The sequence below is a fragment of the Acipenser ruthenus genome, chromosome 35 (genome assembly GCF_902713425.1).
Source record: "Acipenser ruthenus chromosome 35, fAciRut3.2 maternal haplotype, whole genome shotgun sequence".
Taxonomy (NCBI): domain Eukaryota; kingdom Metazoa; phylum Chordata; class Actinopteri; order Acipenseriformes; family Acipenseridae; genus Acipenser; species Acipenser ruthenus.
In genome coordinates this window covers 11,689,341-11,713,456 of record NC_081223.1, presented here as the reverse complement: position 1 = coordinate 11,713,456, position 24,116 = coordinate 11,689,341, and the positions used below count along the sequence as shown (strand labels likewise).

General features: G+C 41.7%; 1 protein-coding gene and 1 long non-coding RNA gene across 12 annotated transcripts in view; both read right to left on the bottom strand.

The window, feature by feature from the left end:
* Nucleotides 1-2,705: 2,705 nt before the first annotated feature.
* On the bottom strand, nucleotides 2,706-6,605 carry LOC131705220 (uncharacterized). Its single transcript, XR_009310240.1, has 2 exons — nucleotides 6,155-6,605; nucleotides 2,706-6,058 (listed from the first exon to the last, which is right to left on the bottom strand). It is a non-coding gene; the product is annotated as an uncharacterized LOC131705220 (long non-coding RNA).
* A 1,734-nt stretch (nucleotides 6,606-8,339) lies between these two features.
* The window catches only part of LOC117962392 (myocyte-specific enhancer factor 2D homolog), a 41,434-nt gene continuing 25,657 nt past the window's right edge, over nucleotides 8,340-24,116 (bottom strand). For 4 of the 11 annotated variants that reach the window (XM_059007532.1, XM_059007525.1, XM_059007530.1 and 1 more), the window contains 8 exons: nucleotides 19,452-19,644; nucleotides 18,651-18,707; nucleotides 15,841-16,019; nucleotides 15,000-15,020; nucleotides 13,186-13,309; nucleotides 12,101-12,275; nucleotides 11,178-11,228; nucleotides 8,340-8,776 (listed from right to left, as the gene is read on the bottom strand). In XM_059007532.1, the coding sequence (XP_058863515.1) occupies nucleotides 8,386-8,776; nucleotides 11,178-11,228; nucleotides 12,101-12,275; nucleotides 13,186-13,309; nucleotides 15,000-15,020; nucleotides 15,841-16,019; nucleotides 18,651-18,707; nucleotides 19,452-19,644 (1,191 nt within the window). In that variant the 3' untranslated portion in view covers nucleotides 8,340-8,385. The remainder of the gene's footprint in view (nucleotides 8,777-11,177; nucleotides 11,229-12,100; nucleotides 12,276-13,185; nucleotides 13,310-14,999; nucleotides 15,021-15,840; nucleotides 16,020-18,650; nucleotides 18,708-19,451; nucleotides 19,645-24,116) is intronic. The other 7 variants (XM_059007535.1, XM_059007528.1, XM_059007533.1 and 4 more) reach the window with 3 other exon arrangements.

Sequence of the window (24,116 nt, the reverse complement as noted above, 5' to 3'; positions counted from 1 at the left end):
AATAATAATAATAATAATAATAATAATATAAAAATATTTACGCTAAATAAAATTAAAGTAGGCGAGTAGAACACGTTCTTATGACGTACTGTTTCATAGTGCTAACATTCTGACAATTAATCATAGTGCAATATTGAACACTTGATTCTGTGTGTTTGATGTTTATAGATAAGGGTTAAATTAACGTTTGGGGAGGGGGGCCCACAATAAGGTCCTGCACCGTGGCTCATCTTCCTCTTCCTCCGCCGCGGGCAGGGACATTTTCACGCCGGCTATGAAGCTCTCGACACATAGAAAAATGATGCCACTTCATCATCAACAGTTGAGCCATTTCAAACATTTCAAACCTAAACTCTCTGAAGACTTCTGAAGCTATCAGCTACATTTTGTTTAAATGTCTTGTGATGAGCTCAAGAAAGGGTGAAATCTCAGAAAACAAGCCCACGAGTTCTTTAGTCTGGTCTTTGAGACGGTTGCGTCACCACTGCAAGCACCCCCCCCCCCCCCCCCCTCTTAAAAAAAAAACTTAAAATCATTCGCCCCAAGCCTCACACAAACGACAAGCCAGCACCATGCGGTTAACGTCTGATTCTGAGATAATTGTGCGTGCACTGCAGCGAGAGACCGAGCTCGTTCAATGCTAGGTCTGTCTGCTGGGCTGAATGGGGATGGCTTAGTCATGCTGACACATGATGTCATCCCAGCCACCAGATCTGATTAACATCAGTCGAGTGAATGGGACATTATCAAGCCGAAATCATCCCATAGGAACGGGTCAGTAGGTACAGGTCCTGCTCAAGCGCTTTAATGGACGTCAGATGTAGTAGCCGCTAGAGGGCGCTAAAAAGCGGCGTTGAAATAATAGTAAAAATTACTTTGATAAAAACAGTTGGGTTTAGCGGTAGACATTAGGTTTAGGGGTAGAGGGTAGATTTAGGGGTTAGTAGGCTAGTAGGTACCTACTGGCCCATTCCTATGGGATGGTTTTTGCTTGATAACGTCCCATTTAATCGACTGATATCAAATCAGATCGGCTGTCCCAGCAGAGAGGTCATAGCCTCGGTCACAAATTCAGAAGCTGGCTTTTGTTCAGGCTGGGTGAAAATCCGTTTTCCGAGTGTGCAGCGAACACAAACTCGAGTGAAGTCTTTAAAATCGTAAATGGTCTACATAAAAGCCCAAGACAACACGGCTTCAAATTCAGAGGTGACGCGTACGCAATTAATATACAAAAAGATATACACATTTAAAAAGAAAAGAAAATCATTATAATACTAATATTAAAGCGAGGGCTGAGAATGGAGTGTTTAGACTAGTGCTCATTATTATTTATGTTTAAGGTGCAGGGTAATGACAGCGCTGGAGAGTCGAGAATGGCGTGTTTAAATAAAATGTGGGCTGTTACAATGACTGCTTACACAGTGACTGTAATTAAAAAAAAATATATACAACATTTTGTCATTTGCCTTTATTACAGAAGTGTGTAAACGAAAGCCCGTTCTGTTTCAAGGGCAACGCCACCATCTTGTGGTTAAAAAGATGTACTGCAACATCAGACTTCACCAGTATGACCCAAGAGTTTAAAAAAACAAAAAACAAACAAACAGCCAGCTGTCAAGGCTAAAGTAAGGTACATGGATGACAATTTAGTACCAAATAGTGACAGCTGTCAGATACTGTAGCGGTGCATATAATTCTAACCATATTAATACAAAACGTGTTTTATTATATAGCGCCCTCCCTTCACGCCACGGCCTCCCAGAGCGCTGTGCAAAATCACACACGCAGCAGGACAGCTCCTGCGTACACCACACTCCCAGCTACAACCGATTATACATAACAAACAAAAAACAAACACAGGATGCTTTCAATTCAGACTTTAAAAGAATCCATTGTTTCAACCTGGCTGATGACGTCAAGCAGAAGAGAGCTCCACAGACAAGAAACGCGATTTTCGGAACAGCTAAGAGAGTTCTGCGTTTTTTCTGATCTCAGAGAACGAACAGGAACAGACAGAGCCGGTTGTTCTTGGAGATGGGGGTGGCCCCGATCTATGAAGGACCTTCTGTGTTATTAAAATCAATGCTTGTAGCCAATGCAAGGACCCGAGCACTGGAGTGAGATGTTGAGAAAGACGAGTGCGAGTCAGACAAGAGAGTCAGCCAGGTGGTTTATTTAAGAATGCAGTCTCTGAAACAAGCTTGAAATGCGTCTCTCTGGTACCCCCTTACCCGACGCACACCTCCCTGCGACGTGGTGACGTCGTTCCTTTGTGGTCTGGTCATCTGGTCATCGTCGATGGAGGAGTCTTGGGGGTCCAGCGGTTAAAGAAAGGGGGCTTGCTACCAGGAGGTTCAAATCCTGTCTCAGCCACTGACTCCCTGTGTGTGCGTGTGTGTGTGTGTGTGTGTGTGTGTGTGTATGTGTGAGACCCTGAGCAAGTCACTGAACCTCCTTGTGCTCCGTCCTTCAGATGAGACTTAAAACAAACAAGCTCCTATTGGAAGTGACTCTGCAGCAGCAGCAGCAGCAGTTGTTGATGATGCATAGTTCACCCTCCTAGTCTCTGCTAAATGACTCATTCATAATAATTAAGAACACTGAGGATGTGACCAGGTTTCTTCTTAGTCATAACTACAGTATTTAGAATGAATGAGAAAGGGAGGCAGAGAGCGATCTCTTAACAAACTACAAACCACCAAGGATTTCAGGTCAGCTTGTCTATTTAATATATAAAATACGGTCAAACATACGCAAAAAAGGGCAGGTCTCAAGGAACAAAAATGGATACTTTGGTACAATTACAAACACTTTTTTTTTTTTGTAAAAGCAGTATAGAATTATTATTTTTTTATAACATATCAGTGCATACTTTGTTTATGAAAATATACACAAACGGTATATCGTTCTCCAAAAACAACGAAGAAACCTTTTTTTTTAAAACAACAAAACAGAAAAGCAGACTCTTTTTTTTTAGCCGAACACAATATATTAGCTATATTTTTTTCTTCTTTGAAAAATGTTTTTTTTTAAGCTACAGTTTTTTTTCTTTTGAGGTTTATATATATATATTTTCTATACGTTTCATTTTTTTGCAGTTTTTTTTTTTTTTTAAATCCCATGCATTTACATTATACAAATCTTTTATTTTCCATTTTATATGTTTTCAAGAAATAAATTAACTCCATAATTGTCACTTCTAAGCTTGTACACTTTTACACTTAAAAAAAAAAAATGCAGCATTGAAATTCTGGTATTTTTAAAACTTTGTATTTTTTATTTATTTTTTTATTTATGTATTATTATTATTTACTAATATTATAATTACGCTCGTTTTAGAAACCGTGCAATTTTAGCAACACCCCTTTTAAGAAACAAAAACAAAAAAATATATATATTTATATAATAATAATAATAATAATAATAATAATAATAATAATAATAATAATAATAATCATAATAAAACAAGACTACCCTACACAAAACAGAAAAAAAATATGGTTTCTTTTCTTTAAAAATAATGTACAATATAACTGTCACCAGCACAAATTAAACACAAGAAAATAAATGGTATTCTAGGAACATATCATTACACATTGAACAGGGGTCTGTTTACTCTCTTATAGATTGTCATTCAGATAGATCACACTGTGTTTAGTTGCTTCTAAAACTCAATGGAGGCAAAGTTGTCAAAGTTCAATAGAATGGAGCTCTGGAGCCAGTGCTTGGTGGGGATTCAGAACAGAGGCTGGTCTGTTAAAAACTCGGCAGATTCCTTTTGTTTTAAAAGACAAAAATCGGACTTTGGTGGGTAGTTAGACCAGTTTAGGGAGGATTTTTTTTTTTTTAGCTTGCTCAGGATCTGGTAAAAAAAAAAAAAATAATAATAATAATTTCTAGGGTCTAGAAAAATAACACTATTCCCTAGAAACTACCATGAAAAAGTTCTGATTGCGCTGGCTATGGCTGCAGGAACCTGCAACTAGGGATGGGCTAAATGTTCTCATTTTCAGACCCCCCCCCCCCCCTTCACTCGTTTAAGGTGTAATTAATTGAGATTCTCAAATCAAAAAGGTAGAACGGATCCGGTCCGTTGCACGTGGGGGTACCTCAGAATGCGATCACTTAGAAATCATTGACAAGAAATCACTGTTAAGGATTTGTATATTAAAAATAAATAAAAACATTCCAGTACATCTTATCCTGTGTATAGATCATGCAACAGAACAGGACACCGGTGAAATAACAACGGCTTTAAAATCAAGGTTTCGGAGCGCTACAACCTGCGTTTTGTGATTTATAATAAGTGAATGCATTGTTGGCGCGTCTCATTTTAAAATAAATCCTTCTGCAAGGTCAAACAAACTGCGCAATCTCTTGTAACAGTAAAGCAGAAATGAACACGAAGCCACTTTCTCAGGAGCTTGAAAGCTGGTTCCGGGAGACCCCCGGGAGACCTAGTTTGAGGTTTGCTGTATCAAACCCCCCCAAGTCTCCCTGCCTGGTGTGCCGTGCAGCGCCCTGAAACCTACAGTCTCCTGAAACCTGAAGCTCCAAGCCTCAGAGCGGTGGCTTCGTGTCCCTTCAGCTTTAAAAAGACAAGGTATTAACTTATTGCATCTCTAGGGTGTCTCTAAGGTTGTGCAACGAACACTTTTTTTGCTCAAGAAATCTCAAGTAATTCCTGGATAAAAGGATTGTAGAATAAAAATAAATAAATACAAAATTTGCTCCCCACTACTTCCCTGTAACAAATATAACACCCACCAAAAACCACAGAGTCTTAGAAACCGAACCTGCAAGGCAGACCTGATGAGGATGGAACGGGCACTGATCACCACAACAGGCCTGTGTTCTGTACCGCTGTCTTGGGACGGCTGTCTAGCAAGCAAAGTGCCAGCTTCCAAAGACACGGCCCTCCTGAATTCTGTCACCTTTTTTTTAAGATCAGGTGGGTTATATTTCGCTTTCCAAGATCTGATCGTCTCCTGCAAAATGCAGACGGAACCGCCCACGCACCCACAAAAAAAAAAAAGTGTGGCCAGCCTGTTTTCTAAAACAGCGGATTGAATTACGTTTCCCAGCTCTCGGTTGAAGCGTCCTGTGCCACTTCCTGGCTAATCTAAGTGTTACGAGCGAAGGCCAAAGTCCAATGCGTGGCTTCAGACTTTTGAAATGTATCGCACAGATTTAGATGCATGACACATTTTTGGATATATACAAATGCCATGCTGTAGGAAATGTATGAACGCTTTGAATATATATTTAAATACGCATGTGAAAGAAAAAGTTCATGTAACCCTGAGGTTAATTTTAGATTCAAACCCAAGCCCAGGTTTAGAAAAGCTGCCACACTTTTTTTTTTTTTTTAAAACTGATGATTTTTCTAAAGCATCAAGCATCAAGCACTGACCCGTTTGGAAGCAGTATCCCTTAGTTTTTTGTTTTTTTTTTAAGCCTGAGACGCACAAAAGGAGTCTGAGAAAAGAACGACCCAGTTCAGAGCGCTGCCACTGGATCAGTGCTCTCAAAACTCTTAAAACTCCCTCACTCAAAAGCAAACTACAAAAACGCACGCACGCACAAAGAATTTAAACACTCTTCTTTTCATTTTTGTTTGTTTGGTTTTATATGTTTTTTCTGGAAACGTGCAGCCATTTAGCACTTCAGCAGAAACGAATCTGAATTTTCTGAACTTTTACTGCATTTTTCACAGTATGTCAGGAACGTGTTTTAAACAACCAGCGGACGCAACTCTATCTATCTCTATATCTGTATCTATATCTATCTATCTATCTATCTCTATCTGTATCTATATCTTTATATATATATATATATATATATACACCTATCTTTATATATATATATATATATATACCTATCTATCTATCTATCTATCTATCGATCTCTCTCTCTCTCTCTCTATATATATATATATATACACCTATCTATCTATCTATCTATCTATCTATCTATCTATCTATCTATCTATCTATCTATCTATCGATCTCTCTCTCTCTCTCTCTCTATATATATATATATATATACACCTATCTATCTATCTATCTATCTATCTACCTATCTATCTATCTATCTATCTATCTATCTATCTATCGATCTCTCTCTCTCTCTCTCTATATATATATATATACACCTATCTATCTATCTATCTATCTATCTATCAATCTATCTATCTCTTACAATACAGGTATCTGTCCTGTCATACAACAGATCACCTTGACCTAGATTCACAGTAACACTGTGTAGCTTGATCCGATTTAGCAGGGCTACAGAAAAGAGGCTTCATTAGCTCCATCAGAAACTCGTACAAAAAAAAAAAAAGGAAGTAGGTCACCACAACCTAGTTTCCGAGACCCTCAAGACCACGTGCCGAGGAACCAGACCATCCAGATCCCATCGGAATGAGATCCACAGATCTGAAACCTCAAACTGCACCAAGGACAGAGAGAGGGAGGGGGAGAGGGAGGGGGGGAGAGAGGTAGGGAGAGAGAGAGAGAGAGAGAGAGAGAGAGAGAGAGGGGGAGGGAGGGAGGGGGAGAGAGAGGGAGGGAGGGGTAGAGACGGAGAGGGAGGGAGGGAGGGAGGGAGAGGGGGAGAGGGGGGGAGGGAGAAGGGTAGAGACGGAGAGAGGGAGAGGATGGAGAGGGGGAGTGGGGGAGAGGGAGAGAGGGAGGGGGGGGGGAGAGAGGGAGGGAGCAGGCTGCTGTTCACACATCTGTGCTGGGGTTTGCTGGCTGGTAAAAGCAAATGATGGCTTAGTTCAGTTTGCCATTTTAAAAGCCCTGGAGAACACGCTGGAAATGAGACTGATCTGCATTTGCTGTTGCTGCCTGTGTTCAGTTGCAAATTTCTTTTCAAAGCACAAAATGATTTTTTTTCAGTTCAGTATGTTAGCCTGGTTCATTCGTCAGCAGGGGCACTGCGCGCAAACGCAGGCCGCCGTGCAGCCATAAAAGATCAAATCACGCTGAAGTTCCCGCGGTACTGCAGACAAAAAAAAAACAAACAGTGAGAATAGCGCCCCCTGGTTGCAGAAAGACAGCAGGTGAACAAAACCAAAGCGCTCGCCTGTTTCTTAAGAGTTCTGCCTCCTGAGTTACTGTCGAGAGTTTATGGGTTAATAATAAACCTCTTAGAAACTAAATGTCCCGGATTTTTGGCTAACAATTCCTGATTTCTTTTAAACAATTTAAAAACAGAAAACAACAAAAAAAAGGGATACTGCTTCCTTCAGCTGACAGAAAACCTGCTTATAGAGCATCAAAAAAAACGTATCACTATTATAACGCATTTCAAAAAAACATAAGGTATATAAAATGATGGACATCGACGAAATGTTTTTGGTTTCTTTTTAAATGGCTCGATCATTCACCCTTGACCAGGTCACCCTTGAGTGACTATGACTGAAGCATATGCGCTTAATCACCTAATTAGTGAGACAGTTGATTGGACGCTGGATATGGAGCGATTTCAGCTGCTGAGTTGCAATCTTGAATAAAAGCAAAAAAAACAATATGCCACGTCTGTCAAGAGAGCAGCGCCTTCGTGCGATCGGCATGTTGGAGTCTGGACTAGGGCAGCGTGCTGTGGCTCGCCGTCTTGGGTGCTCACACAGCCAGCGATTTCAAACCTGGCGAGACGGTATAACCAGACACACTCTGTCAATGACAGAGCCACCAACCGGGAGACCAAGAGTCACAACACCTGCCCGAGATCGACAGATCATTCTGCAGCGTCTTCGTGATGTCAACTGTTAATCAGCACTGTGTTAATCAGGCTGTGTGGTCCAGTGGTTAAAGAAAAGGGCTTGTAACCAGGAGGTCCCCGGTTCAAATCCCACCTCAGCCACTGACTCATTGTGTGACTCTGAGCAAGTCACTTAACCTCCTTGTGCTCCGTCTTTCGGGTGAGATGTAATTGTAAGTGACTCTGCAGCTGATACATAGTTCACACACCCTATACTCTGTAAGTCGCCTTGGATAAAGGCGTCTGCTAAATAAACCAATAATAATAATAATAATAATAATAATAACAATAATAATAATAGCACAATAAAAAGTCACTGCACCTGCTCTAAAACAGTTTGTCATTTTGCGATCACATCTAGTGAATTTTATCCAAATATAAGTGATACGTTTCTTTTGATGCTCAAATATAAGTGATAAGTTTCTTTTGATGCTCAGTGTATGTATATATATATATATATATATATATATATATATATATATATATATATATATATATATATATATATATATATATATAAATCATGATTTTAAATTCAGGCAGTTTCAGGGTTCAGTACCCCGCCCACCCCGCCCCTCCTGCCTCCTCCCCTCTCTCTCTCTCTCCACGGCTGGGTGGTTATGTCACCCAGGTATCCATCCTCATCCGCTTCACGTTTCCGTTGTCCTGCTCTGGATCCCCAGCCGGCCTCAGAAGCCCCAGACTCGAGTTGAAGTCTTGCTGCTGCTGCTGCTGCTGCCGGCGATGCTGCTGAAGCTGCTGCTGCTGCTGCTGCTGGGCAGGGTCGTCGCGGTCGCTGCCCTCGTACGAGCTGCCGTTGCTGCTCAGGCTGTTGACCGGGGAGTGGCCGGTGGGCTCCAAGCGCACGGAGCCTGGGTAAGGGGTCCCGGACGCGGAGGAGCACGGGGTGCTGCGGTCCCGGTTGGGGGATGCTGGCTCGGATTTGATGCTGATGTTGGGGCTGGTGTTGACCGACAGAGTGTTGTTCTGTGGTAAGTGTCCGCTCGGCCTGTAGGGGGGGAGGGAGAGAGCGAGAAAATAAATTTAAAAAAAAGAAAGGAAGAGAAGAGAAGGGGCGTGAGGTGCTGATGATCGCAACTACTGCAGTTACCGGAGTCTTACTGACGCTTTCAAACATTTTGGGGATTTTTGCTAGCATGCGGTTTAGCGCTCTCTCACACAGACTCCCCCCCCCCTCCTCAAGGTCTCTCCCAGCCTCCCTCATCCTCTCCCACCATCGCTTGCTCTCCCAGGCTCTTGCAGCCCCTCTCACTGGCCCGGAAACACGCAGCTGTGGGCGGACTGGAATGTGGTGGAGCCAAGCCCCATAGCAGGTCAAACCACATAGCGCGCACACACACACAGAGACACACGCATGAGTCACACACACACACACACACACACAAACACACACACACACACACACGAGTCACACACAAACACACAGACACACACACCTCGTAGTCTCACACACACACACACACACACACGAGTCACACACAAACACACAGACACACACACCTCGTTGTCACACACACAAAAACACAGACACACACACACACACCTCGTAGTCTCACACACACACACACACACACACACACACACACAGGCACTTCTTCAGAAGCTGACCGCAGTACTCTTTCAAAGTCACTGTACTCCAGACAGCTGGAGTTACTGGAGGCGGAATTAACACTGTACTGCCAAACATTGCTTTCTAGAAGCAATCAAATTATATATATATATATATATATATATATATATATATATATATATATATATATATATATATATATATATATTTTTTTTTTACTGTGATGTGATTTTCAGTTAATGCGTTGCCGGGTTCAGGATTGAGCATTTTATTAAAAGTAACAATGACAGCCTGAAAAAACAAGCCTTTGTTAACACACATTGTTTGGTAAGATCAATCAGTCCGCATGCATTGTAGCTGGCAGCAATTCATACAGACTGATGCCACATACAGCCGTGTGCACATGTATTACAAACACCCCATCGCTTCTGTAGTTCTGATTTGCTGTGCGTATGAAATCAAAACCACTGCGACTGAAAATCTGGGAAAAAATATTAAAAAATAGGCAAATTAGTAGCGATGGTCTAATTGAATGGATGCCTTTAATCGGCCACCCATGCAATTCATTTAAAACAGTAAAGAGAAAAGGAACACAGAGCCACACACGGTAAAACGCAGGAGACTTTTTAGAAGTGGTTTAAGACGCCTGATTAAAGCACAGAGCGGTCTGACATTTTCACACACGGGTGTGTTTCTATATCCCTGATTACTGAGCGGAGATTGAAATTCTCACACCCTGAGGTTTCCATTCAGGCGGGTGTATAAAGGATATCAATGATTGCGATGTTCCAATAGATTTGCACACTGCTGTATGCTCATTATTAATCAGATTCCTTGTTAAAACAAACAAAAAAAAAAACGTGAACCCCATTTACAGCTTATTGCAGTCATTTGTAGCACATTTATCAAAAAGCATGACCTTTTTTTTTTTTGCTGTCCAGATTTTATTATCCTTGAGTTTGCACAACCCCCACAGTAAACTGCGTGGCGCACAGATGACATCCTGTTCCTTGCAAAACTGGAAGTGAAATTTACAAAGCTGTGGCTGGAAAAACAGGCTTTTAGGGGGGGTGGGGGGTGTGTGACAAAAAGATCAAAACGAAAATGCTGTTGGGCTGAGGCGAGGCATTCAGAAAGTGTTTGTCAAATACTTTTGATCGCACCGTTAAGGTCAGCGGGCTAGACCTCCGGCGCTTTTTGTAAAGGTCCCCTTTTATGTTAGGTAGCCCCCGTCATTTATCTAAAAGATTACTCCCCGGGTCAGTTTGTACCACCCTTTTCTGAACGTTTCTCCATACCCATTTCGTACAGCAAGGATATTATAGGGGACAGCCAGCCAGGGCTCAGAAGAGGGAGGTCATGCTGGACTAGCCTGGGGGACTTTCAAGGATGTTACAGCTCAGGTAGATGACTGGAAACGGCGATATCATTGATTTAGATTTTCAAAAAAGCCTTTGATAAAAGTCTGACGTGAAAGACTTCTACGTCAGTTGTGTAAAGGATATAAAAACATATCAAATCTTGGGAGGTGTTTTTATGAATTTTATGAATAGGTCTCGCAGGTATTAGAAAACAAACAAACATTTATGTTACAGTAAGTTTGAACTGGATAGACATTTTCAAACAGGATATCTGGACCAAGATTAGGTGAAAGGACTTTCTCTCTGGTTTTTTTTTAAGCCTTAGTCCCAGGAAAAAAAACAGCTCCCCCCCCCGCTCTCCATCTAGTTGGGCTGTAATTGAAATGCAAGACTTGTACTGATTTATACAACAGGACACTTCTACAAAGCCATGGAAAGATGTAAAAACTATACAGTACCGGTAGAAACAGTGTTCCCTGCCAAAGAGTACGTTTGATTGTGATGTCATACTGTTGAGAAAAATGACGTACATCAAATATACATCAAAAAGAGGCCCATGCCTGTTCTATAAATTATATACATATATCTCTATATAGATATTATATATATATATATATATATATATATATATATATATATATATATATATATATATATATATACACACACACACACACACACACACACACACTGTCATTGTACAGGTTATAATTAAAGAAGTAGGAGAGAGAGAGAGAGGGAGAGAGGGAGAGTGCGCCACAAATTAGCACTGTTTTGAAGACAGACAGACTGATTTGAACACACACACACAAAGATACAACAGACTCATTTTACAACGCTGTCAAACAGATCAAACAGACTGATGCAACAGACAGATGCATTTCTAAATATAAAGGCAGGTTGGAAGACAGACAAATCAATATATACACACACATATATATATATATTATATATATACACACATACATTATATATATATATATACATATGCACACATACAGATAGGTAGATAGGCAGATGGAGAGATATAGATCGAGATTTTAACAACAACAAATAATATTATTAGACTGTTTATCAGAATGCTGAGCAGCTAGCTTCAAACAACGAAGACAAATCAACGCTGAACTCCCACAAATCCTTTTTTTTTTTACCCCGCAGCTGCTGAAAACCAATTGCCACACAAAGCATCAGAAAGCAAAACAAAAAACACACGTTGAATTTCGTGAACGCGGACCACGACGGACTTAAAAAACAGAGGAGACTCCCCCAGGCAAGACAGAGCATGCTCTCAGCGGACAGAAAGCCACGGAGTCTCAGCCTGCCGGCAGCGTGCAGTGCAGTGCAGTTCTGCTCTGCACAGGGCAGGGGGCGCTGTACTTACACCAGGTTGCTAAGCGACGCCAGGCTGAGCTGCTGTTGCTGTTGCTGCTGCTGCTGCTGCTGCTGCTGGTGCTGCTGCTGCTGTTGCTGCCATATGGGCAGGTTGCCTAGCGACAGGCCGCCTGGCGAGGTGAAAGCCTGGAGGGCGGATATGTCAGCACTCGTTAACTGATAGTCTGAGGGAGAGAGAGCGGGAGAGAGAGAAAGAAGGGTCATTCATTGTAGCAATATCAATAATAATAATAATAATAATAATAATAATAATAATAATAATAATAATATTGCAGTTTGATCCATTCCTGGTTTCACTGTGAGTTTAATAATCAGACACACCTGAGCTTGTTAGCTAGACACACTGGGGCTGATCAAGCTGGTAGCAGTAAAACCTGGACTGGGTGACACTGCTGTGCAATAGGAGTCTGATTTCTATCCCTCAGGAGGCTTGCAATGTATGATAAAAGTTTTGTGAAGATGGACCCCAGGGCCAAAAGGGGGCGCTAGAGCCTCAGCCGGAAACTGCAAATCTGACCCAACGTGTATATTTTTTAATTCCTTTAGCGGATTAACTTCACTCCAGGTTGAGATTTACTAAGAATTTAGTCAAAGGCTGTTTAGCAGATGGAGCTTGTGGGGTATATAATGTATTATAGGAGGCTGTGTGGTCCAGTGGTTAAAGAAAAGAGCTTGTAACCAGGAGGTCCCCGGTTCAAATCCCACCTCAGCCACTGACTCATTGTGTGACCCTGAAGCAAGTCACTTAACCTCCTTGTGCTCCGTCTCTCGGTGAGACGTAGTTGTAAATGACTTTGCAGCTGATGCATAGTTCACACACCCTAGTCTCTGTAAGTCGCCTTGGATAAAGGCGTCTGCTAAATAAACAAATAATAATGTAAAAGACAGCGAGCATACTGACGTTTTGAACATTTCCCGTAACACATTTCCCGACCGGACAACTACTGAAGCTGTGGATGTCATATAATACTTAGGCGAGCTTTGCAGTCATTTAAAGCAGATAGGGGTGGTTTTGTTTGTCTCTAAGAACTGGTATGGCCCTCTTAGCTAAGAGAGGCTTTTTTTGTTCCTTACCTGTGTATGCTGTGGGCATGGCAGAAAAGGGTAGGCCCTGCGTCAGGAGACTGGGTGTTGCCACGGAAACCACGGGCGTGGTCAAGGGCTGCGCAGCCTGAGAGATTCCAAGCCGCTGAGCGTTCTGGGAAAGAGAGAGGCAGGAGAAGGTCATGGGTAGGGGAACTCCAACAGAACGCAGCAAGCCTTTTTGTCAGAAAAAAAAACATCTTTAGAAACTGTCAAACAAAAACATCACGTCACAACGAGACTTCTTACTGAGCCGCACGTCCAAAGACCTGGCTCCAGCCTTTAACCAACTCCTACCTTTCAAAAGGAGACAAAACATCTGTCGATTTAACAAAACTAGAAGCCAGCGACTAAGTTTATCTATCTATCTATCTATCTAAAGGCATAATACCACAGTAGTGACATCAAAAAGTGACAATTCCTCTAGAGGAAAATATACTTGAACTTTGACCCATTCGACTCCTCGAGACTTTCAATTCAAACACAAAATGACTCGTTTTCAATCACTTGACAACACCCACAGTGCAGAAATGTTCATTAATGATCAACAAAATGAGAGAAAAAAAAAAGATGTAAAGCTGGTACATTCGTATCTCAGAGAAACTGGAGAAACGGGTAACGACACGGAACGTCTGTACAGCACTGAAACACGACGTTTAAAAAAAACCCAACTATACTGCTGAACCTCGTCTTCTTTAATATCAGCATCACAAGGGTATCCGTGGATTATCAAAAATAAGAGATGGGCCTCTTCAGTGAGTTACAGGAAAACAATTCCATCTCGGGTTTCTGTGACAGTTTAGAAATTACTCAAACGGTCTGTTTTGTGATCAGGACGGAGCACAAGGAGGTGAAGTGACTTACTCAGGGTCACACACACACACACACACACACGCACACACAGGGAGTCAGTGGCTGAGCTGGGATTGAACTGGGAACCTCCTGGTATCAAGCCCCTTTCTCTAACCGCTGGACCCCCATATACTTGTCAGGGGCTAGTGTATGTTTCAAAACACAAAATAAACGATCATTCAACACCAGATTATTGTGGCTCAAAATGTTTCTCAAGAACCAGAGGCTCAAGCACAACCCACATGCAGGTACCCCGTTTCTCCAAGTCATTCAAAAACGACACAATGGGGGAGGGATTCCAGCCTGGCTCCTCCTACTGCTCTTTCGGGATTGGTCGAGAGGGGTTCCAACTCATTAATAATGGATTTGGGGGGTGGGTTTTATTCTCTGATCTGGGGCAGTGGGTTCCGATCCACAAACATGTAACTCGTTATTAACAAGCAAGTTATTATTTTTTTTGTTTAATGAATTAATTAAAGGTTTTGTTAATGATGAAACTTTTCTAAACTGCTGTGTTAAAAACGATCTGAACAGTTCCCTGATAATAATAAACTTCAATCAATTTTCAGCTGGTATGGAGATTTATTATTATTATTATTATTATTATTATTATTATTATTATTAATAAAGTTGTTTAATAAACGATACACAATTCACTTCTTGCAGTATTTTGAATTGCGCCTGGCTAAATTAAACCATTTCGAAAAATAAAATGTGTTTTTATTCCCCCAACACACACACACATACAAAATCCAGTGGGGTATTCAAATTACAATTACATAACTGTACAATTATGTGATCCAAACAGCAGCAGATCTAATTATCACCTCCGTTTAAATGAAAGCAGGGCCCTGCATCGTGTTCTGACATTGTTATAAGCAGCAGCCTCTTACATCACAGACCACGCAGTTAATGCTGCACTCCAAGCACAGAACCAATGCAAACGCACTCACCATTTCCAGATCCTCCTCTGTCTGCATGAAGAAAACAGGAGGGCAAAAAAAACGGTCATTAAATTTACTATTTTGTTTTATTATATCCTACTTCATTTATTATTATTAAAATTTAGCAGACGCTTTTCTCCAAAGCGACTTGCAGAGACTAGGGGGGGGGGGGTGAACTCTGCATCATCAACTGCTGCTGCTGCTGCTGCTGCAGAGTCACTTCCAATAGGACCTCGTTTGTTTTACGTCTCATCCGAAGGACGGAGCACAAGGAGGTGAAGTGACTTGCTCAGGGTCACACACACACACACACACACACACAGGGAGTCAGTGGTTGAGCCGGGATGTGAACCTCCTGGTAACAAGCCCCCTTTCTCTAACCGCTGGACCACCAAGCCTCCACTGTACTTAATACATAAATACATATAGAAAGGGTCTGGCTCTGTCAAACACAGCCGTGTTAATAGTTTAAAGCCGAGGGAACATGAAGCCACTTTGCAGCTTGAAAGTTGGGTTTCAGGAGACTGTGGGTTTCAGGCCACTGCGCGGCACACCAGGCAGGGAGACTTGGGGGTTTTGATACAGCAAACCTCAAACTAGGTCTCCCGGGGGTCTCCTGGAAACAGCTTTCAAGCCGCTGTTTCTGAAAAAGTTGGCTTTGTGTTCCCTCGGCTTTACACCCCTACTCAAAAAGGCATGCATTACAAACAGAAACCTGTTCGCAACTAATGCGTCCAGGAAACTGGAGCTCAAAACCAAGAAGGAAACGTTATAAACGGATCACTGTAGTCAGAGTTAGAGGGCTGAAGGAAGGGGAACAGTGGGGGTCTTAACCCTGGAATGGGCTTACCAGCTGCAGGAGTCCTTTATTCTGGGAGGTGATCACCCTGAGGTCTGGTTTGCGAGCGCTGATGCCCATCTGAACACTGGGAGGGGGCGGAGACTTTGCCGGGACTACTTTCCCCAAGCTGTTGCCGTTGGATACGGAGAGAAGACCCGGAGAGGCCCGAGCGCTCATGTACCCGTTTCCTAGGAGACGGAAAGAGATACAAAAAATATGTAAAAAAGCGACGCGGAGCACGAAAAACCAACAACAAACGTACTGGACGGGTCGTCCGCATTGTCAGTTTCCTCCTCGCGATGCTGGAGTCGCTCTCTCAAACGCGTGTTTCAGAAAAAAACGTTTGAATGACAAGCGCACGACTCCTCGTGCGTACCAGAAGGGGTTAAATATTAAAAATTAAAAAAGGGCGTCGTCCTTTTTTCCCCCCCCAGAGCAAAAAAAAAAAGTTTATTGCAGTTTGTGTAGCGTTAAAACTGTTTGGATTATTCCCTTAACAAGCAGCACTTGTTTAAAAAAACAAAACAAAAACTGGTCTTTCACGTTTGAATGAACTTAAAACAACAACAAAAAAAAGTCATTATTTTCACTGAAGCTCAACGACACACACAGAAGGGAGGGGGGCGGGACTTTTTGTTCTCACAGGAAATTGAAAATCTGTCTCTGTGTTTCACCTGCTTGCTCTCCTTCCCGTCTGCCGAGCGAAACAAGCTCTCTCTGGCGACGGCAGACTGTGTGCCTTTCTTAGTAAATGCAGAGGGAAAGCTAGTTCAAGCAGTTTATAGACACACACTGATGAAGGCTTTAGCCAGCACTGTGGTTTTTTTCGTACAGATATATTTTACAGCTGGCACAGCACTGTTTTTATTATTATTATTATTATTATTATTATTATTACTATTATTATTATTATTATTATTATTATTTATTTCTTAGCAGACGCCCTTATCCAGGGCGACTTACAATTGTTACAAGATATCACATTATTTTTACATATAATTACCCATTTATACAGTTGGGTTTTTACTGGAGCAATCTAGGTAAAGTACCTTGCTCAAGGGTACAGCAGCAGTGTCCCCCCACCTGGGATTGAACCCACGACCCTCCGGTCAAGAGTCCAGAGCCCTAACCACTACTCCACACTGCTGCTGTTTTTGGTAAGGGGCGTGGAAAATGACTGGCATGAGAAAGAGTGTGCGAGTGTAGCTCCCTTATCCTGGCATTAAAACATTACAACGCAATACAAATGTAAGTTTTCAGGTTTTCAATTTAAATTAGTTTCAACCTGCCGAGTTTCCAGAACAGAGTTCCACAAACGCACAACAGCACAAAGCTGTGGCTCCAGCTGATTGAATCACTCTCTGACACCCCCGCACTCCTCCCCCCCCCCCTCTCCACTCTCTCCCTACAACGCTCTCATTTCCTGGCCTGCCTGAAGCATGCGAGGTATGCAGAGTGACGTTCATGCGGACCCCCCCCCCCCCCTCCCCAAGCTCCTGGACTCCAATGAAGCAGCGACAGGCTCCCACAACAGCTGAGAGGGAGTGGTCTGCAACATTGGAGTGCAGACATTAGTTTAGGGCTAATAGACAGACTGGAGTTCATTACAAAATAAGTTAAACGAGTGCATCTGAAGCTGAGGGAACATGAAGCCTCTTTTTCAGGAGCTTGAAAGCTGGTTCCAGGAGACCCCCGGGAGACCTAGTTTGAGGTTTGCTGTATCAAACCCCCCCCAAGTCTCCCTGCCTGGTGTGCTGCGCAGTGGCCTGAAACCTCAGCCACAAAGTGTCTGCACACACATTAATATTCTATTGATTTTTCATTTTATTGCGACGCTTTTTAATAAGGGTCACCAGCAATCAAGGTACCCTGAAGTATAAATGTTTAAATGTGTTTGATGTTTAAAATGTTTCAGAGGGGGAAATAAAACATAATTTAAAGCTGAAGGGATCACGAAGCCAACACTCTGAGGCTTGGAGCTTGGTTTCAGGAGACTGTAGGTTTCAGGTCGCTGCGCGGCACACCAGGCAGGGAGACTTGGGGGGGGGGAATGTGTGTAAATAAATAGTTTTTGGACAAAAGTTTTGCATCACCTAGAACTTTAAGATTGAGACATAAAAAATAAAAAAAAAATAAAAATGTGTATATATATATACAAATCAAAGAAACTGTACAATGACATTGCAAAAAAGGTTAAGGAGGCCACAAACCAAAGACCATGAAGAGCCAGAATTGACGTGAACACAGAAGCAGCTGAGAGATGTGACAGGTGGGGGAGGTGAGCGGAGGGGGAGGGGGGGGGGGCAGCAGAGGACCTGCTCTTGCCAATCTCTGCGTGACGATGTCCCGATGACTCGCCGGACAGTCCAAGCACCTGTTAACCCAGCAACAGCTGAAGACGGCAAAACTCTGATTTGGCCCAATAGCTCACAATGGGGGGGGATGGGAAGAGGGGGCGGATTTAAAGGCACAGGAGTCACTCAGTTTGCACGTATTATTATTATTATTATTATTATTATTATTATTATTATTATTATTATTATTAAATTAGTCATTTAGCAGACGCTTTTATTCAGAGAGACTAGGAGGGTGAACTATGCATCATCAACAACTGCTGCTGCAGAGTCACTTCCAATAGGACCTCGTTTGTTTTACGTCTCATCCGAAGGGCGGGTGTATTCTGTAGCAGTGAAGAGTTTACTGGCTTGACAGATTGCCGAACCATAAAATCTGGGCAACCAAATCATTTTACAGGCCTCTATACCCGGGTTCTGGGTTTGCGACGATCAGACATATACTTTCCATGGCAGGGTACTCACCCACTGGGCTTGGGCACGGTCCGTTTGAATCGTTCAGATCACCACCTAAAAGCGCTCCTAAAATAAAATGAGTAAAAAATAAATAAAAAACAAATCAGCAAACATTACAGCAGCTAGATTCTGAATTCCTTGCTCTCGTATTTCTTGATTTTCCTGCATAAGCGATTGCTTTCCACGAGACGTTTTCATGCTAAGCTGCAAACATCTTCAGATAAGTAAAGTAGTTTTTTCCCTATTTTTACAGCTATGGCTAAAAGTTTTGCATCACCTAGAATTTTAGGATTGAGAAATTATTACAAAAATTATATATAGATCTCTCTCTCTCTCTCTCTCTCTAAAACCTATACGAACTTAATTTAGATCTTTTATTTAACAACATGTAAATCAAAAGAAACTACAAAATCATATCGCTAATAAAGTCTACCAGAAGGATGCAATCGCAGCAGTACGGTATTTCATGTCAGATTCTTTGAAAATGTCACCGTTTTCAAATGGTCAGTTTTCCGTTAAGAATACAGGCGAAAACTACAAAGCGGTATTCAACTCAGGTGCGCGAAAGGGAGCACGATTTCATCGCAGGTTCGACTTTATGAAGCAAAATGAGTTCATTCTACAGGGTGATGCAAAACTTGCAGCTGTGTACGACACTACACTGTGAAACACTGCCCCCCCATGAAGCGTCCCAGTTGATTATTTGGGATCTGAAGTGTGCTCCGGGACCTGTCCCTCTGCCCTTGCTGTTAAGACCCTGAGTTCCCTTTCCAGCTGCCCAGGTTCAGTCCGGGGTAGTGCTTTCCTCACCTGCGCTGGCTGGCCTCTGTGGCAGCCCCGGGGACACTGTGTTCCTCTGCAGGGCCGGTTGCTGTGGAGACAGGAGGCGGGGATCCGACAGCGATGACGTCACAAAGGACGTAGTGACCAGGGCACCGCCGGGGTTACTGAACTGTAGTGCGTTCTGATTGGAGATGGAGAAGCTGGGGGGCGGGACTGCAGACTGGAAAGCGGCAGAGGATTGGTTAAAAAACTAAAACAAAAACTGAAGACACACCCTTTAAGTCCAGGGGTGTCAGACTCCAGTCCTCGAGGGTCTCCTGGTTTTCATTCTCAGTTAACTTAACTGATCTACTTATTTGTTCACTTGGACGTATTTTATAAAAATGCCCTTGATTTCAAGGTAGACGACCTGTGAAACATTTTGAAGCCGGGAGAGAAGCGTTAAATGCGTCCAATGAATCAAATAATTAGACCAGTTTCGTAATTGAGAGATCGGGGGTGGGGGAGGGGGGAACGAAAGCCACAAGACACCGTGGCCCCCCCTCCAGGAGCCGAGTCTGACACCCCTGCTCAAAATGAAACAGCTATGTGAAGCTAAGTCAGGTAGACAAGTGCTTCAGCCCTCATCGGAGCACGAAGGTACTTTAACGTACATGAATAACAACGCATGCTGGGTTTGGGGGTCAGTTCCTGTTTCTCGATTCCAATTCCTTTTTAAAATCAATTCCCAAATTCCTTCAACAGGAATTCATATTTTAGAAGACATTAATAATTGTTACAATGCGATTGTTCAGCTGCTTCTTTCACTCGAAGCCAGTTCAATTCTAGACGCGCAAACAGCGGCTTCGATTGAAGTCACGCCCTGCCGCTGTTGTGAGAGGCTCGTTTTAACAGAACGCGGCTCCATTGCAATTCTGATCAGCGACGTCCTGGAATTGATTAAAAGGGAACAGGAATTGGGAATTGATTTTAAAATGGGAATTAAAAAACAGGAATTTACCCCGACCCTGAATGCATGAATAACTGCATTCTTTATAGACTTTATCTATTTAAAAAATAAAAAATAAAATAAAAACATAGCTATCTATCTAGATTATATATATATATATATATCTATACATATACATACATACATACATACACACACACATACAGCTAGATAGCTAGATAGCTAGACAGATAGCTATCTCTTTCTATATGCGATTGTAAGTCGCCCTGGATAAGGGCGTCTGCTAAGAAATAAATAATAATAATAATAATAATAATAATAATAATAATAATAATAATAATAATAATAATATATATTCAAATGAATGCATCAATAAACATTAACTGATAAAGTAAAAAAAAAAAATCTATTTCATTTACAGTTAATACAATTAAAAAAAATAACAATGAAATATGCAATATTACATCAAAACATATATATATATATATCTTTTAAAAAGGGATAACAATATATTATCAGCATACAACCAGGAAAACTTTAGAACAGATCCAGTCGACATGACACGAACATCAACAAGAACAGTTCAATCAGATGAGACAAAACACACGCGGAGTAAGAAAAGCAGACTGACCGCAGTTTTACAGAACATGTGGAGGGCATTACTAACACGTCACTGCTGCAGAATGTATTGAGAAACACTGCCAGGAATGGAACGATCCCCGTCGCTCCCCCACACTACATACAATCATTATTATGAATTAGTCACTGAGAGGACGCTTTTATCCAAAGCGACTTCCAGAGACTAGGGGGGTGAACTATGCATCATCAACAACTGCTGCTGCTGCTGCTGTTGCAGAGTCACTTCCAATAGGAGCTTGTTTGTTTTACGTCTCATCCGAAGGACGGAGCACAAGGAGGTGAAGTGACTTGCTCAGGGTCGCACACACGCAGCTGAGCTGGGATTAGAACCGGGGACCTCCTGGTAACAAGCCCCCCGTCTTTAACCACGGGACCGACAATATACAATCCTTCTAAACAGTGAGGAGTTTGCAAATCAATACCCTGGCTCCCACATCGCAACACAGAGTTCTCTGTGCGGCATTTTGTGCTCTCCCTTACAGAGCTCTCCGTTACATTTGTTGGCAGCCAGATCCAAATCGCCGGGATCACTGTATTGAATTTCCTGGCTCTCGGATCCCAGTTGCTGAGCTGTCCATAAGGACTTGGATAGGCTCCACGCTTTCCATCCAGAATGTATTCGAGGATCGTCAGTGTGGGATTTATAGACAGGGGGTACCAAAATGGAAATACAAAAGATTTCCATGCAACGGGCAGAAACAATGCAACGAGAATGCCTTTGGGAGGATTTTTTTTTTATATCACAGGGGTAATACTTCTGCGACATACCTCTGGTGTACAGCTGTGGCCAAATGTTTTGCATCACCTAGAATTTTAAGATTGAAACATAATTTAAAAAAAAGCTACATGAACATAATTTACATGATTTAACATCTTGCAATGAAAGAAACTACAAAACGTAAAAAAAAAAAGAGTCTACCGGAAAGAAGCCATAATAGTAGCACAGTAGTATTTCACATTATATTTCGATAACGTCACACTTTTCATCAAGTATATGGGGGGGAAACCACATAGAGGGTGTGGAATTCAATATGTTAACAAGGGAACATTATTCAGCAGCTTTCATTGGACTCAATGAAGCTGATGGAGTTCATTCTATATAGAGGGGGTGGAATTCAATATGTTAACAAGGGAACATTATTCAGCAGCTTTCATTGGACTCTATGAAGCTGAGGGAGTTCATTCTATATAGAGGGTGTGGAATTCAATATGTTAACAAGGGAACATTATTCAGCAGCTTTCATTGGACTCTATGAAGCTGAGGGAGTTCATTCTATATAGAGGGGGTGGAATTCAATATGTTAACAAGGGAACATTATTCAGCAGTGTTCATTGGACTCTGAAGCAGAATCAGTTCATTCTACAGGGGGATGCAAAACCTTTGGCCAGGGCGGTATGCAACGAAACTGCAGCATCCCACAGCTGTATCCATACCAACCCATTAGTAGCACTGAGCTATCGGGACTGTGCGGGATCTGTTCCCAGTCCATGGTGTTCTGTTGCTGCTGGCACTGCTGTGGTCGGCTCACGGTTCTGCTAGAGTTTCTTCGAGGTAAATACAGTGGGATTGATAATGGGATCCAAAGCGTTTGTGTTGAGGGCATTGAAAAATCTTTGCAAAAAAACACACAGCAGGTAAGGAATGTTTCAAGGCAAATGTGTGTGACCATATGCAAGTTGCGATGACAGCTGTAAAATTACACACGCCACTAAGACAGGCAACATATACATATATATATATATATATATATATATATATATATATATATATATATATATATATATATATATATATACACTTTATATCTTTTTTTTAATCATCCTGAGCTTGTTAGTTCTTTCAAGAACGACAGACCAAGCTATTAACATTACTGTTTTCAACCTGCAAACCAAAACACACGAACACACTTTCCACAGCTCTGGCCAAACGTTTTGCATCACCCTATAGAGAACGAACTAATTTTGCTTCATAAAAACCTGCCAAATATTGTTACATTATTGAATTATAGGACCGAAAAATATAGCAATTTAAAAAAAAAAACTGACTTGAAATACTACTGTACTAATATTATGGCTTCCTTCCGGTAGCCTTTTTTTTAATTAATGTCTCAATCCTAAAATTCTAGGTGATGCAAAACTTTTGGCCAGAGCTGTAGCCTCTCTACGCCTGCATCGCTGTGGCCATGCCAAGGTTTAGTAAAGTGGCAGAAAAAAATGGATCATCCTTCAGACAGATGTACAATACACAGAAGTAACATGTTAAATAATTCAGAGCTGGATAAATGCCTTTTTTGTGAGATGGGTGGTGTGTTTTTTTTTTTCAATAGGGTCATCATTCAAAAAGCTAGCTTTGGGGTCAATTCTTTCTTTCAATTCCAATTTCTTTGACAAATTTTTACAATACTTTACAATGTTTCCCTATGCTTTGCCGTGGTTTTACGGTGGGAAACTTTGATAAAAGGAAATGATTTGTGAATATGGTCCGTACTGACTTTAAAGTGTAAATGTTTTGATTAATAACGGACATGAATTTACATTTCTATGCGGTATTTCAAATATATTACGCACATGAAATATGAGATGATTTTCATGGTGGGTTCTCTGATTAGTTTCTTGCATTGCAAATCAGTTAGAAGTTGAATTGTTTAAATGTGTGCAGCTGTGGCCAAAGTTTTAGCATCACCTAGAATTTTAGGACTGAATTTTAGGGGAAAAAAAAAACTATACTAACATAATTTAGATCTTTTATTTCACATCATTATTATTATTTGTTTATTTAACAGACGCCTTTATCCAAGGCGACTTACAGACTAGGGTGTGTGAACTATGCATCAGCTGCAGAGTCACTTACAACTACGTCTCACCCGAAAGACGGAGCACAAGGAGGTGAAGTGACTTGCTCAGGGTCACACAATGAGTCAGTGGCTGAGGTGGGATTTGAACCGGGGACCTCCTGGTTACAAGCCCCTTTCTTTAACCACTGGACCACACAGCCTCCTAATATCATGTAATAAAAAAAAAAAAAACTACAAAAAAGGTAAATCGCTCAAAGTCTACCGGAAGGAACCCATAACAGAAGTAGTACAATATTTCATGTTAGATTT